This window comes from Crocuta crocuta, unplaced genomic scaffold, assembly GCF_008692635.1.
Source record: "Crocuta crocuta isolate KB4526 unplaced genomic scaffold, BGI_CrCroc_1.0 scaffold445, whole genome shotgun sequence".
NCBI lineage: Eukaryota > Metazoa > Chordata > Mammalia > Carnivora > Hyaenidae > Crocuta > Crocuta crocuta.
Window position 1 is genome coordinate 353,723 of NW_027530847.1, and position 13,968 is coordinate 367,690.

Sequence of the window (13,968 nt, forward strand, 5' to 3'; positions counted from 1 at the left end):
GTGTGTTATGGCTACCGAAAGAGCCAACTCTGTGATGTCCAGGAAGTAACAGTCTAGGGTTGCCAGTTAGGCTGTGGATTGGAATATTCTGCACATTGGGTCATGAGTAACGTGTAACATGTCTAGAGGAAAGCAAGTATGTTGGTGAGGTATTTCAAGCAAATCTAAGCTGTGATTTGTTTCATGTAATAGATTTTGGCTTGACATAAGGAATAATTTTCCAATAACTAGGGTCTGCCTACAAATGAATGGGCAGCCATTGGTGGAATACAACAGAAGCTAAGTGACCATCTGGAAGGGATATTGCAGGAATGATCATAGCATAAATGGTTAAGAGATGGTTAATTCCTGCTCTCCTGCTTATTAGCCATGTGATCTTGAGTGATATTTCTACGTCTCAATTTCCTCACTAGCTAGTAGTAGGTAGGCTATCTGAAATAATGTAAATAGCATTTAGCAAGGCATGTGGTATTGGGAAGTGGTTGACAAGTGTCCACTATCACTACAAGTAAAGGGGGTACATGCATAAGGTGGAAGAGTGAAGACTATAGCCTCTAAGAGTTTTTCCAATTGCTAGGATTCCGGGAGAAGGCAGTCATAGTTAAAACTAACAGACTCTGAGGGGCACCTGGCTGGTTCAGTCGGTGGAGCGTGTGACTCTTGATCTTGGGGGTGTGAGTTCAAGCCCCACATTGGGCATAGAGCTTACAATCAATCAAACTAATGGACCCCAAGAGTTATGACAGTAGTCAACCTTTTCAATCAGTAGGGAGATCATAAAGTCACATGATCAGAATTCAGGGGGATTGTCTGAATGCAAGGAAACGAAAAGATGCAACATACCCTCCCATGACTCAGGTATGGCCATGAGATGGTCAGTCCTTCCAGAGAAGACTAGGCTATGTCAGGTGGTTACTCATTATTCTGAAACCTTATTGTATCTTTCACTTGGAGGATTTTCCCTGGGTGGTACACCTGATTCTTGCTGGGGAAAGGGCCTTCTGGACACTGTTCAACAAATAATTAAATTATTTACTTCAGGCACATGATTTTAAAACAAGAAAACTTCTGGCTACCATCTTGCCAACAAGTCTGCCTTGGAATAACAGTCAAATCACAAATAACACACAAAGCACAAATCAACTTCCATTTCCAGAGACCTGATAAACAAGATCTCTGAACCCTCTAGCTGCAAGATGGCAAGAAATACTGATAAAATATTAAATATATGTTGTGGGATTTTTCAGTGTTTATTTATTTTGAGAGAGAGAGAGATAGTGCAAACAGGGGAAGAGCAGAGAGAGAGGGAGAGAGAGAATCCCAAGCAGACACACCACCATCAGCACAGAGCCCAGTGTAGGGCTTGATCTCAGGAACCATGAGATCATGCCCTGAGTTGAAACCAAGAGTCAGACACTTAACCGACTGAGCCACCCAGGTGCCCCAATACATGTTCTAATGTATAAGTGAGCCAGCAGGAAAATAATAAAAATTTCATAGCAGTCAAAATCAAAGCAAGATTTGTGCTTTGTAAATGGTAAATGAGCACAGAACTGGCTTTCCACTGGAGGTATTTGCTATACCTAATAACTCTGAAATTCATTTTAATGCTATGTGGGGAAAAGAAAACAGAAGACAGAGGTGGGAAGTCCAACAGAAGTTTCCCACATAAAAGTGAACCTCCAAAGGGCTAACCAGGGATCAACAAACTATGGCATGTGAGCAAAATCTGGCCAGTCTCCTATTGCTGTATGGCCTGTGGAGCTAATAGTGGCTTTTATACTTTTAACGGTTGAAAAGGAATGAAAAAAAAATTTTGTGACATGTGAAAATTATGTGAAATTAAAATTTCAGTGTCCACACTTAAAGTTTTATTTGAACACGGACATACTCATTTGTTTACATATTGTCTCTGGCTGCTTTTGTACTACAATAGGGGAGGTGAGTAACTATGACAGAGACTATGAGGTCCACAGAGCCTAATATGTGGCCCTTTACAAAAAAACTTGCCTATTCCTGGGTTATCATGCCCTCAGTAGAAGGATAAACTTGAGAGAGAGGAGAAGGAAAGAAAGAGAAATGGAGAGAAAGTAGGGGTAGAGAAAACAAAACAAAAAATCCCACAGAAGGAAATAGCAAGAACATTTATTTGCTTCAGCTTTTACACAGGATTAAAAAAAAAATCTCCCTTGAGAAGTCAACTGCAGCCTGGTCTTCATGTGGGCACAGGGCCTGAATGTGACTCCAAACACTTTCAACAGAAATTTTATTTCATTTCATTTTAAAATTTTATTTTAAGGTGGCTCTGGGATGATAGGACCTCTAATCCAACACTACAGTGGAAGTGACCTCAGTTAATTTCTATCATATTTCTGTGCCTCAGTTTCCTCATCTATAAAAATGGGGATAACAACAGCGTCCTCCTCTTCTGCTAGGAAATTCCGAACAGAATCAAAAGCAAATTCTCTGAAGAAAAACTCTTTCGCCTTCAGCCTAAAAGGATTCCCACAGAAAAATTTCTAAAGAAAATGAACTCAGAGTCAAGAATCATAAGACACAGGAGAACCAATGGAAAAAACATGTAACAGAATCTGACCTGAAAAGATTTTATGTTTATTTTATTTTTAAAAATTAATTCATTTTTGAAAGAGAGAGAGAGCAAGCGCATGAGCAGGGGAGGGGCAGAGAGAGAGAGAGAATCCCAAGCAGGCTCCGCATTATCAGTACAGAGCCTGATGTGGAGCTCAATCTCACTAACCATGAGATCATGACCTGAGATGAAATCAGGAGTTGGACACTTAACTGAATGAGCCACTCAGGCATCCCTGCCCAAAACAACTTTAGTTATTGGTGTTATTAAACAGCATAAAAATATGTTTCATGTGTTTAAAGAATAAAAGATAGGATGAAAATATAAATTAGGGAAAAGAGACTAAAACATGACCAAGAAGATTTGAAAAAATAACCAAATAGAATGTTTAGAAATAAAAAATTTTTTAATAAGTGAAATATAAAACTTGGTGAATAGACTACATAGCAGATTAGGCAGCTGAAAGGGGAGTTAGTGAGTAGAAGACAGATCTGAAAAATCATCTACAATACAGTATAGAGAAAGAAAAATGAACATAGAAAATGTAAGAGAGAGTCAAGATAACATTGAGAATACAGTAAGAAGGTCGGACAAACAACAAATCAGGGTCTTCTTGACATAAATAATAGAATAATCCATATGCTGAGAGAAAATAACTATCATCCTATAATTTTATACCCAGTGAAACTATCTTTCAAGAATAAAAGTAAAATAGAAATATTTTCAGACAATTAACTACCAACAGGCCGTCACCAAAGAAATTCTATTTTAAAGAGGAAAATAAATCCAAATAGAAAGTCTGATATGCAATAAAGGATGATGAGTGAAAATAATTTCTAATTTTTTCAGTATATCTAAACAAATATTCATGGTTTAAAACAAGTCAAATTAATTTATGGAGTTAACAAACTAGTTAAAACAAAACACATTGAGTAAAACAGTATATAGGTTGGGAGGAGTGAATGCAATCCTTACGTCATTCAGGAAAATGGTAAACATACGGATTAACTTAAGATTTCATTAAGTACATATTTTTATATATTAAAGAAAACAACTAAAAATTTTTTTAAAATAGAGAACAAACCATCCAAAGTAATAAAGAGAGAAAAAGAATGGAGAAAAAATTACAACTTAATCATCCAACTGAACTCCCTAAATGAAGTTAAGAAAGGTGATCTCCCCGCACCAAAAGATACAAAAAAGTCAGGAAAAATAGCATCAGGTGGCAGAAATGAATCCAAATATACCTATAGTCACAATAAAAGCAGACTAAATTATATAATTTAAGGACAAAAGAAGTACAATTCTGAATTGGGCAAGAAGGGGTCTAAGGCATTCCTCTGCTGCCTTTACATTCTGGGGCCAGTGTAACCTGGCCTAAATCCCAGGATCCATGTTTAATTCTCTGTGCACACTCAAACCACAACAATAACAGCTAACACAAACATAAAGTTTACTATATGCCATGAATTGTTCTTAATGTTATTCATATACGACTCAATTACTAGCTAGAAGCTGGATTTTACACCATGGTGACCAGGCTAGTCCTGCTCAGATTTCATTCTTATAAGCAACAATATCTGTCCAGAGAGGTAGTAGGTGGAACACTCACTGAAGGGAAGCCACATCTGCCTCTCCTGTCCCCAGTCACATCCATGACCTACCCATTTCTCCTGGAGCCGGTTCACCTCCTCCTCGTGGGCTGACTTCTGCTGCTGCAGGGCAGCGTGCCCCTCTTGCTCAGCCCGGGCCAGCTGTCTGGCTGCATTCTCCCGCTCCTGCTCTGCCCGGCTCCGTTCGGTGTCCAGTTCCAGCTTCAGGCACCTCACTTCCCCTAAGATACCAAGGACAGGTGATCTTTCGCTGGGCTTCTGCCTTCTTCTTCTTACCCCAACTCCCCAGATCTCATAAACAACTCCCGTCCAGGAGGCCCTGGGCCTGGCTAGAGGACCTCTGACAGCTTTCCACTGCCTTCCTGGCTTTCAACATCCCCATGGAATGAAGTGTCCTCATCCCTGTTGGGAGGGTCTCACCTTGAATTACTTCCTTGGCTCGAGTGACAGTTTGAATCTGGACCTCCAGCTGTCCCTTGGTGACCTCTATCAGAGAATTTTGTTGTTGGGACTCGAACAGATTGCTCTCCAGTTGCTCCTTGGCTGAGCTGTCAGGTTCAGGAATCAGGAAGAGTTCTCACCCATCAAGCCCCTTAACCTTCCTTAAGAAGTGTTGGATTCTAAGTACTGACTACCCAGAGAAATTAAGGGGCAATTACAAATTCATAACTCATTTACGACCCATTTACTTTGGGCAGGAAGCTTAGGTTGGCCACCCTTTGCCTTGCAGAACTCTCTCTGCCCCTTGCTGAACTGGGTATGGGCCCTACCTGAGCCCCATTAGTTGTTCAGAGAGGTCCTGCCGGTCTCGCTCCACAGCCTGCAGCCGCACCTCAAGGCCCGCTCTCTCTCGTACTAGGGCCTCCTTCTCCTGCACTTCCTGAGTGAGCACTTCTTCCCATCGCTTTGTCTCCTGATGCAGCTGCTCCAGCTGAGCTAAGGCTGCCTCCTGCTGATGACGAGCCTGAGAGGAAGAAACCCTGTGAGATTACAGGGCAGAGGCAGGATTCTCCCAGGGCTGCTATCACCAGGGGCCACTGGCCCTTAAGAGACTCTGGACCCAGCTCTGTGAGTCTCCTGAGCATTGTCCACTCACACAAGTGGCATTTATCTACTTCCCTCATCAACCTATAGACCTCCCAGCCCAGGAAGCATGCTCTCCTTCGTGCAAGACCTGGTGTTGGGGCTGCAAGAGAACTACCTCTAAGGAGCTTTCAGTATTTAGAATTAGAACAGGCGTAACATCAGGAAGAGATAGACATCTCAGCCTCTGAGAAAGGGATTCTGGGAAGGAAGATTGTGTATCGTTTTCAGAACAGTTTGGTAGAGGTGAAGGATGACCTTTGAGCTGGGTCACTGGTTCAGAAAAAATTTACTGAGCCGCTGCCGTATGCTAGACATTGTGCTCAAAAATGGAGGAATAGGGGCGCCTGGGTGGCTTAGTCGGTTAAGCGTCCGACTTTCACTTGGGTCATGATCTCACAGTTCGTGGGTTCGAGCCCCACGTCGGGCTCTGTGCTGACTGCCAGCTCAGAGCCTGGAGCCTGTTTCAGTGTGTGACTCCCTCTCTCTCTGACCCTCCCCTGCTCACGCTGTCTGTCTCTCTCTCCTAGAAATAAATAAAAAACATTAAAAAAAAAAAATGGAGGAATAAAAACAAGTAAGACACAGCCTTGCTTTCAAGGAGCTTTTGGTCTAACGGCGGAGACTGTAAACAGATAATTGCAAAACAGTATGAAGGGTGTAGCAGCTGAAACATGCAGGAGGTACTGTTAGAGCATCCAGGACAGGCATCTAATTCAAACTGGAGTGTGAAGTAGTGAGGAATCTGAAGGATTCCTATGGGAATTGTTCTAAAAAATGGGAAGGTGTACCCAAAACAAGTAACACTGGTCACTTTTAGGGAGTAATACCTTTTCACTTTGAAGAGCCAAAAATTAAGTCCTCCATTAAGAGAAACCTCGGGCTGCACGNAGAGAGAGACAGAATACGAGCGGAGGAGGGGCAGAGACAGGGAGACACAGAATCTGAAACAGGCTCCAGGATCCTAGCCGTCAGCACAGATCGTGACGTGGGGCTCGAACTCGGGAATAGTGAGATCATGACCTGACCTGAAGTCGGATGCTTAGCCAACTGAGCCACCCAGGCGCCCTGAGTACACGCAGAATCTTAATGGTATGGTATCGGTTTTGTGTTCTCACCTCGCTTAGTTTCTCTTGAATTTCTTCCTTCTCCTCCTGGATGCCCCTGAGATCTGCCTGCAGCTCAGCCCCAGTCTCCTCTGCTTTCTGCAGTTGAGCCTCTAGGTGAGTGTTCTTCTCCTGCAGGGCATCTCTGCTCCTCTCGGCTTCTGCCAGGCCCAACTGCAAAGTGCTTCTTGCCTGCTCTGCTGCTTCCATTCTGTTGCACATAGACTGGTTCTCTTGTTCCAACTACTGGTCAAAAGGGGAAAGGCACCAAAGACAAATGGTTACAGTTTATAGACCAAGTGCTAAGACAGTTCAAGTGAGACATGAATCTATGCTCCAAAGAGGAACATTGGAGGGCTTGTAAGAGAGGGGGACTAGGCATTTATTTGGTCTGGTGCCTGTTTTCTGGGTACTAGATGGGTTGATGCTGAGATTGAAGATTAAAAAGGCAAAATCCTACTCTCTAAGAATTCAGAATAAAGGGAATCTGGAACATTTCTAGGGTTCAAGGGAACAGGAGTTGTGAAGAGACATGTTAACTATGCAACCTATGGGGAACACACTCTTTGAGACGTAGGCTCTTTGGCAGATCCTTTTCTAGTGACCACTGTTATCTCAGGCAATTGGATTAACAGCCTCTTCCTTCCAGAGGACACAGGCCTCCTTCCTAGTCCTGGAGATTTTACCCTTCAGCCCAAAGGTGGCTCTGCTGTAGGTGTGAGAGCAGACTATTTTTAATGGCTAAGCCCAGGCCTTATAGTCTTTGCTGTCCTCTGTTCCACCAATGTTCCTTTTGCTCATTTCAGGACCGCAGTTGGGAGCTGATCTGTCTTGCACTGATCCATTAAGGACTCCTCCCCTTTGTGGGCATGAGCTTTACCAGTCACTGGCTTGCCTTCTGTCAGGACCCAGCCCTTACTCTGTGGATCAGAGAAATCTGCACTCACCTGGAGAAGCTGCTGGTTCAGTCCAACTTTATCTAAGGCCAAAGCCTCATTTAAGGCACTGAGCTTCGCAGCTGCAGCCCGAAGGTCTGCAACCTCTGCCTTCAGGCTGTTCTCAGAACTCGACAGCTCTGCAACACACTGTTCTGCCTAAAAACAAAGAGTTAAATGGTTTCCTTGTTCCTGTTTTCCCGCCAGGGTGATTAGCTCACATCCCCAGCACCTGCTGCCGTCCTTGTACAGAGATCAGGTAACACTTCATTCCTTCCCTTACATTCGAAACAAGGTTTCCCTTCCTTCATTACTCCTTAGTTCGTTCACTGAGAAGTGAGAGAGGAGCTCATGGTACAGAGGCACAGACATCAGGATGTACAAACAACTGTCACTGGGATGACTTCATACAAAGTGTCAGCACAAAGTGCTCTGGAAACCCCCCCCAGAAAAAAAAAGCATTCATTGGGTTTGGGGGAGTCAAAAGTGCTGGGTAGGAGAGGTGGCAATTAAGTTGGGTACTGAGAGGTGAGGAGCAGTTTGTGTTGAGAGGGAGAGGAAAGCAGCAGTCTAGGGGAAGTGAAGAATACACGGGAAGCAGCAGTCATGAAAAAGGCTCAACGAAACTGAGGATGTGGCCAGAGTCCAAGTATATGGGGAGTTAGGACAGGTTATGGAGACAGGAGGAGGCCAGGTGGCAAAGGGCTTTGAATGTGGCACCAAGCAGCTGAAAAGCCACTGAACAGTTATAGGAAAGAGACTGATGTAACCAGATTTATACTTTTGAAAACCATTCTAACTCCAATGTAGAGTACAGGGGGAGGGGCAGAACCCAAAAGCAGAGACTAGTGACACAGGACATTCAAAGGGTCGGGGCTTGAAGGGTGAAGAACGAGGCAGGCCATATGCCCTTTGCCCAGAAGCACAACTTTCCAAGCCACCCACCCCACCCAGCAAGTGAGGGGTGGAGGCCCACGCACCCTGGCCAGTGCCGCGGTCACTTCTGTTTGTTCTTGCCTCAGCAGCTCCCTTTCCAGGCGACTGGACTCCAGGGCTTCCCGGAGAGTGATCAGCTCACTGAGTGATTCGGACTGTTTGGCTTCCAGGCCTGCCAGCGTCTCCTGACTACAATGGAAAGGAGAGGAGGCTGGGGGCAAACTCAGGGAGTGGTCACCCCCCGAAAGAGAACAGGAGTGCAATTACCTTTGCCAAGCAAAAGAATGATGAAGGTCTCTAAAAACTATATGACCTCCATGACATATAAAGTGAAAAAGGCAAGAAATTGGGAGAAATAAGAATATATACATACATTTATATAAAGTAGCTGGAAAGAGAAAAAGAAAGCAATTTATTATTATTTTTTTTTTTTGAGGCAGGAAAGGGCACAGGGGGAGGGAGAGAGAATTTTAAGCAGACCCCATGCCCCACACAGAGCCTGATGTGGGGTTCAAACCCCCACTTGAGGTGCAATCAAGAGGACGCCTAACTGACTGAGCCACCCAGGCTCCCCAAGAAAGCAATTTAAATGGCTACCTACAGAAGGAAGGGGAATGGGAAGATGAAGCAGAGAGGTGAATCTTTGTTTGCCCTTTTAAGTAGATTTGATTTTCAGATCGTTATAGATATTGATAAATGTATTACTGATTCATGCTAATTAAATTTAAAAACAAATAATCATTTTTGTGGGTTGTCTATTCTCCTCCTTGATACAGGGGAGACCATTCCTTGCACGAGTCATGACCTTTACAGCATGACCTTTACAGTCCTTCGTGCCTACTGGCTGCAAGGTGCTAAGGCAAAGGAGGAGGGGGATACATATACCAAAAGTGAAGAAACAGTCCCTGCCACCAGTTACTGAAGATCCACCACATGCCAGGCTCTATGCCAGCATTTTGCAAAACAGCACTCTAACCCTCCCAGTGATCCTTCAAGGTAAATACTATCATCTCCATCTTATAAATAAAGAAATCTGCCCAAGTGGCAGGGCCACAATTTAAACCACACTTTTGCCAGCTTGAAAGTCCTTGCTTTCTCTATGACATTATACAGGGGAATTTATGGATTAGCTGGGTCTCCTGACTCTGGAATTCCCTTTCTTGACCAACTCATTTCTCATGACTTCCCGGAATAAGTCCTACCCTTCAGCCAGTGCAGCCTACCCTGAACATCTTTGCTGATCTGTACTTTTCGCCCCTCTCCAACTCTCCACCAATCAAAACACGTCAAGGCCCAGCTCAAAGGCCACCGTCTCCTCCATGAAACCTTCAGTTGTGAACTCTCACTCCCATGCTCCCAGAGGACCCATCCTGAAGCTCTATCTCACTCATACGTCATCTGACCTCATGCACAGTTCACCATTTACTTGTCTGTTTTCCCCCATTAGATTGCAAACTGCTTGAGATCAGGGCCCGGGTCTTATTTGTTTCTGTATCCCCTGCAGCCCTCATGACTACTGAGAAAAGCCTCGGTGAACTTTCTGTATTCATCTTTCTGCAAAAGAAGGAGCAGGAAGCTAATGTGAGCCCACTGCACACCAGGCTGCGATTCACTCCACTTCCTAAGAGATGGAGGTGGGGTGGAGGATGTGAGGAACGGATGGGAAAATCAAGCCCGAGGAAGGAGAGGAGCGGTCACACTTACAGGCGCTTCCTTTCACGGATGGCCAGGTGCAGCTCTTCCTGCTGCTCCTCCTTCTCACCCTGAGCAGAGTCCCCCTGCAACTGAAGCTCCATGTTGGTCCTTCGCAGTCGCCACGCTTCCTGCTCCAGTACCTCCAGCTGCTGCTGCAGCTCCTCCCTGGTCTTCTGCAGGAGCTCTCGCTCCCTGGAACAAGGAGACCAGAGATGAGCAGAAACCTTGGAACCTCAAATCCTTCCTGGAAGCAGACGTCACAGGGTCAAAGGACAGAGGTGTCTGTTTCCTTTAAAACTCGCATCTTCCAGGGCACCTGGGTGGCTCAGTCGGTTGAGCATCTGACTTCAGCTTAGGGCACGATCTCATGGTTCGTGGGTTCAAGCCCCGCGTCAGGCTTTGTGCTAACAGCGTGGAGCCTGCTTTGGGCTCCTTCTCTCTCTGCCCCTCCCTTGCTTGCATTCTCTCTCAAAAATAAATAAACATTAAAAACAAAACAAAACAAAAAACAAAAAAGAAAACAACAACCAAAAACCTCATCTTTCTTTTTAGGCAGGAAACTGTTTTGTTTTGTTTTGTTTTTTTAATCATCATAAAGACCCAAAACGGAGTGAGCAGGAATAAGCAGAACACAAAGCAAGACAGCCCAGAGCTGTGTGACTGCAGGGTCACTCGGGAGGAGGGGTGGGATGAACAGCCCCCTGCTCACTTGCTGAGAGACTCCACCTCTCCCTGGAGGTCCATGGTCTGCCCTGCCAGAGTGTCGCGCTCCCCGGTGAGTTTCCGCAGCCTCTGTCTCAAGGCCTCGCCCTCCTCCTCCCACTGATCATGCTGCCTCTGTAAGGAAGTCACAGCTTCTTGACAGCCCGAAAGCTGCTGCCTCAGGTCCTGGGGAGGAAGAGTGACAGAAGTGAGATGGTGAGCAAGAGGGCAGAGCAAAGGAGGGGCATCAGGGGCCTGAGAGCAGGGCTGGGCAAGGGGGCTGAGGACTGGTACAGGGCTGAGCTAAGAACAGAGATCTGGCTGGTAGGAGGGGCGTCAGTCGGTTGAGTGATTGACTTTGGCTCAGGTCATAATCTCACGGTTCATGAGTTCGAGCCCCGCATCAGACTCTCTGCTGTTAACACAGAGCCAAATTTGGATCCTCTGTCCCCTTCTCTCTGCCCCTCCCCCGCTCCCACTCTCGCTCTCAAAAAAAAATAAACATTTAAAGAAAGAAAAAAGAGATGTGGCCAGTTGTGGCCAGTCGAGAAGACAGAGGATCAGAGATTACTGGGCTTCTGTGGTTCTCAGAGTCTCAGAGTCCATCATCTTGACATGTGAAGTGGGAGGTGGTCATGGAGATGGTTAGGTGTGGCTGGGACCATCAGAGCTGGGAATACTTACCCATAGTCTCCCAGGGCTCTGGTTGCCTACTTTTGTGTAATGCTATTATGAAGGTTGTATGCAAAGTGAAACGAACCACTCGCACAGAGAATGTGCCCGTTACCCACAAGTACAACTGGACATATACTAAGAATTTCTAAAGAGCACTTTGGGGATGCTGACCAAACACCTCATGACTGGTCAACATAGTGAAAGCAGCAGTCCAGGCCAGGAGGGTACCTGGGACACAAATCAGTTTAGACACTCACTCCTGTGGCTGAGGAAGAATAGTGAGGCTCTCACCTGCACAGCCTGGCGTCTTTGAGTCACCACTGAACGCACCAGAGTAAGAGCCTTGTCTGGGTCCTGGGATTCAAATTGTGAGGAGATGCCACTACAGTCCAACTCCAAGGAGCTCTCGTGACCACAGCCTGGGGCCATACAGTCTCCTTCTTCCACCATGACCTGAAACCCAGCACAGCACAGTCATCACCTTGTTGACCAAGGCCTAGAGTCAACACAGAGGACTTGACACTACAGCCTGGACAAACCTGATGTTTTCCTTCTCAACTCCTCTCCCTGGGGACTGGGACGAGGGTATCTAAGAGCAAAAAGGATTGATTCCTTCAACTCCTCACCTTTGGTCACCCAAACCTTGGACTAGCAACAAGAGCACTCTCTGAGGTAATAATAAGTGAAGAAATGAAGAAAGAAGGGGATACTGACATAACGAAGACCAGAATCCAGCCACCGGCCTGAGAACTGCAGCCAGCACTAAGAGGGGCTGTTCTAGCAGGCAGTGCTAGCACAAGTTAGCTACCTCTTTGGGTGTCGGTCTTCAAATACACTCAGAGAACTCATTGCCCAAAGCTCCTAAACCCAAGTACCTCAGAGAGTGGAAATCCAGGCATGTCTAAGATGACATGGAGGCTTGGGGAGGAGGGAGCTGTAACTCAGTTACCACAAATAGAAGGCTTACCAGTACCTGGGTTATATCCCTGATCACCTGCTGTAAAGACAACTTCTCCTCTTGCGCGTTCCTACTAAGAGATGCCTCATGTTCCATTAATTCTGCATGATTTTTCTCCTAAACAGGGAGCAAGATAGAGCTGTGAGCCAGCTTCTCAGAATCTATCATTTCACCCTCCAAATCAACCAGAATCTCATTCTGTCTCTTCTATCAACCCCACTTTTTCCCTGACCACAGGTAAATGCTACTAATGTCCCAGGACTCTGAGGACAGTGTGAGGTGGTGATTAAGAGTTCAGATTAAGTGAGTCAGAGCTCCAAATTAGACAGTTTGGATTAGAGCTCTTGCTCTATCACCTTCCTAAGATTGGTAACCTTAGACAACTGCTTCTATGAGATTCTTTCTCTTTAACATAGGAATAATTAACAGCAACTACCTCACACGTTTGTGTTAAAACTTGAATGAAAAAGATGCATGTAAATTACTCAACATAGTGCCTGGCACAAAAGAAATGCTCAATGAATGTCTGCTATCATTGGAGGGAGAATGGCAGCTGCCTCTGTGCAGCAAATTGATGCTGGAGACCTAAAGGTTACACAAGAGAAACCCCTAGCCTCAGAGCTAGCAGTAAACTTGAAGACCAAGATTTCCTCAGTTCCTTCTGATCGTATTGTTAGTGAAGGCCTGAAGACACAGACCTGCAGCTGTGTTTTCTTTGGCCTATACAAAATTTGAACCAGCATTTATAAATTGAGAGATTTTATGAACTGAGAAATTCTGATTCTGGCTTTTCTCAAAAAGTTAACAGATGCTAGGGGTGCCTGGGTGGCTCAGTCGGTTAAGCGTCTGACTCTAGATCTCAGCTCAGGTCTTGATCTCAGGGTCGTGAGTTTGGACCCCACATTGGGCTCCAGGCTGGGTGTGAAGCCTACTTAAAAAAAAAAAAGAAAGAAATACGAACAAAAATAAAAAAATAAAAAGTTAACAGATGGGCCACACCAGCCCCCATTCCTACATGGCAATAATTTCCTTAATTTGAAGAGTAGGTGTCTCCTCCAGATGAGACATGTATTCTTCAGGGTCCTGGGGTCCCTACTACACCTCACCGTTTCCTTAATATTGAAATCAAGTGTCCCCTGTAGCCCTCAAAACTAACTCTGATAGTTCTGGAAAACCCAAATCCTTACAACGGAACCCGCTTCACTCTCTGGCATTATCTGGGTGCTATGGACATTTGAATTTGCAAATTCCTGATCAAAAGGAACCAAAAAAGGCATAAACAACTCTGAATCCCTGCAGATTCCAGCTTGGATAATACTAGGGGTTTACATGAGGATAGGCATTCAGGACCCACCTAATAAAAGAGATCTGAAAATTCTTAGAAACGAAAGGAAATGCGGAATCAAGCCAGAGGTCCTCATATCCAACCTTAGAGAGTCCCTTTGATAAGATCTCTGGCAGATATGAAGCCAGAGACACAAACCTCACTCTTCCACAGGACAGACTGTTCACCTACTAAGCAGCTCTAACTGTTAGACAAACTCTACCACTCTGTGACTTCTAGTCATCGAAACAAGTCAACTTGTGCCCGCCTGGAAAACATCAGACAAGTCAACTCTTTTCCCCAGTGTCAGTCCTTCAGATTTGTGATGGCAGCCACCATATCCTCCTCAAG

At 45.2% G+C, this 13,968-nt stretch overlaps 1 protein-coding gene across 3 annotated transcripts in view; it reads right to left on the bottom strand.

Moving 5' to 3' along the window:
- The window catches only part of CEP250 (centrosomal protein 250), a 51,181-nt gene that overhangs the window by 22,713 nt on the left and 14,500 nt on the right, over positions 1–13,968 (bottom strand). For all 3 annotated transcript variants that reach the window (XM_077769273.1, XM_077769274.1, XM_077769275.1), the window contains 10 exons: positions 12,309–12,410; positions 11,627–11,788; positions 10,668–10,846; positions 9,968–10,150; positions 8,308–8,452; positions 7,340–7,486; positions 6,405–6,635; positions 4,974–5,167; positions 4,624–4,751; positions 4,255–4,424 (listed from right to left, as the gene is read on the bottom strand). In XM_077769273.1, coding sequence (XP_077625399.1) covers positions 4,255–4,424; positions 4,624–4,751; positions 4,974–5,167; positions 6,405–6,635; positions 7,340–7,486; positions 8,308–8,452; positions 9,968–10,150; positions 10,668–10,846; positions 11,627–11,788; positions 12,309–12,410 — 1,641 coding nt within the window. The remainder of the gene's footprint in view (positions 1–4,254; positions 4,425–4,623; positions 4,752–4,973; positions 5,168–6,404; positions 6,636–7,339; positions 7,487–8,307; positions 8,453–9,967; positions 10,151–10,667; positions 10,847–11,626; positions 11,789–12,308; positions 12,411–13,968) is intronic.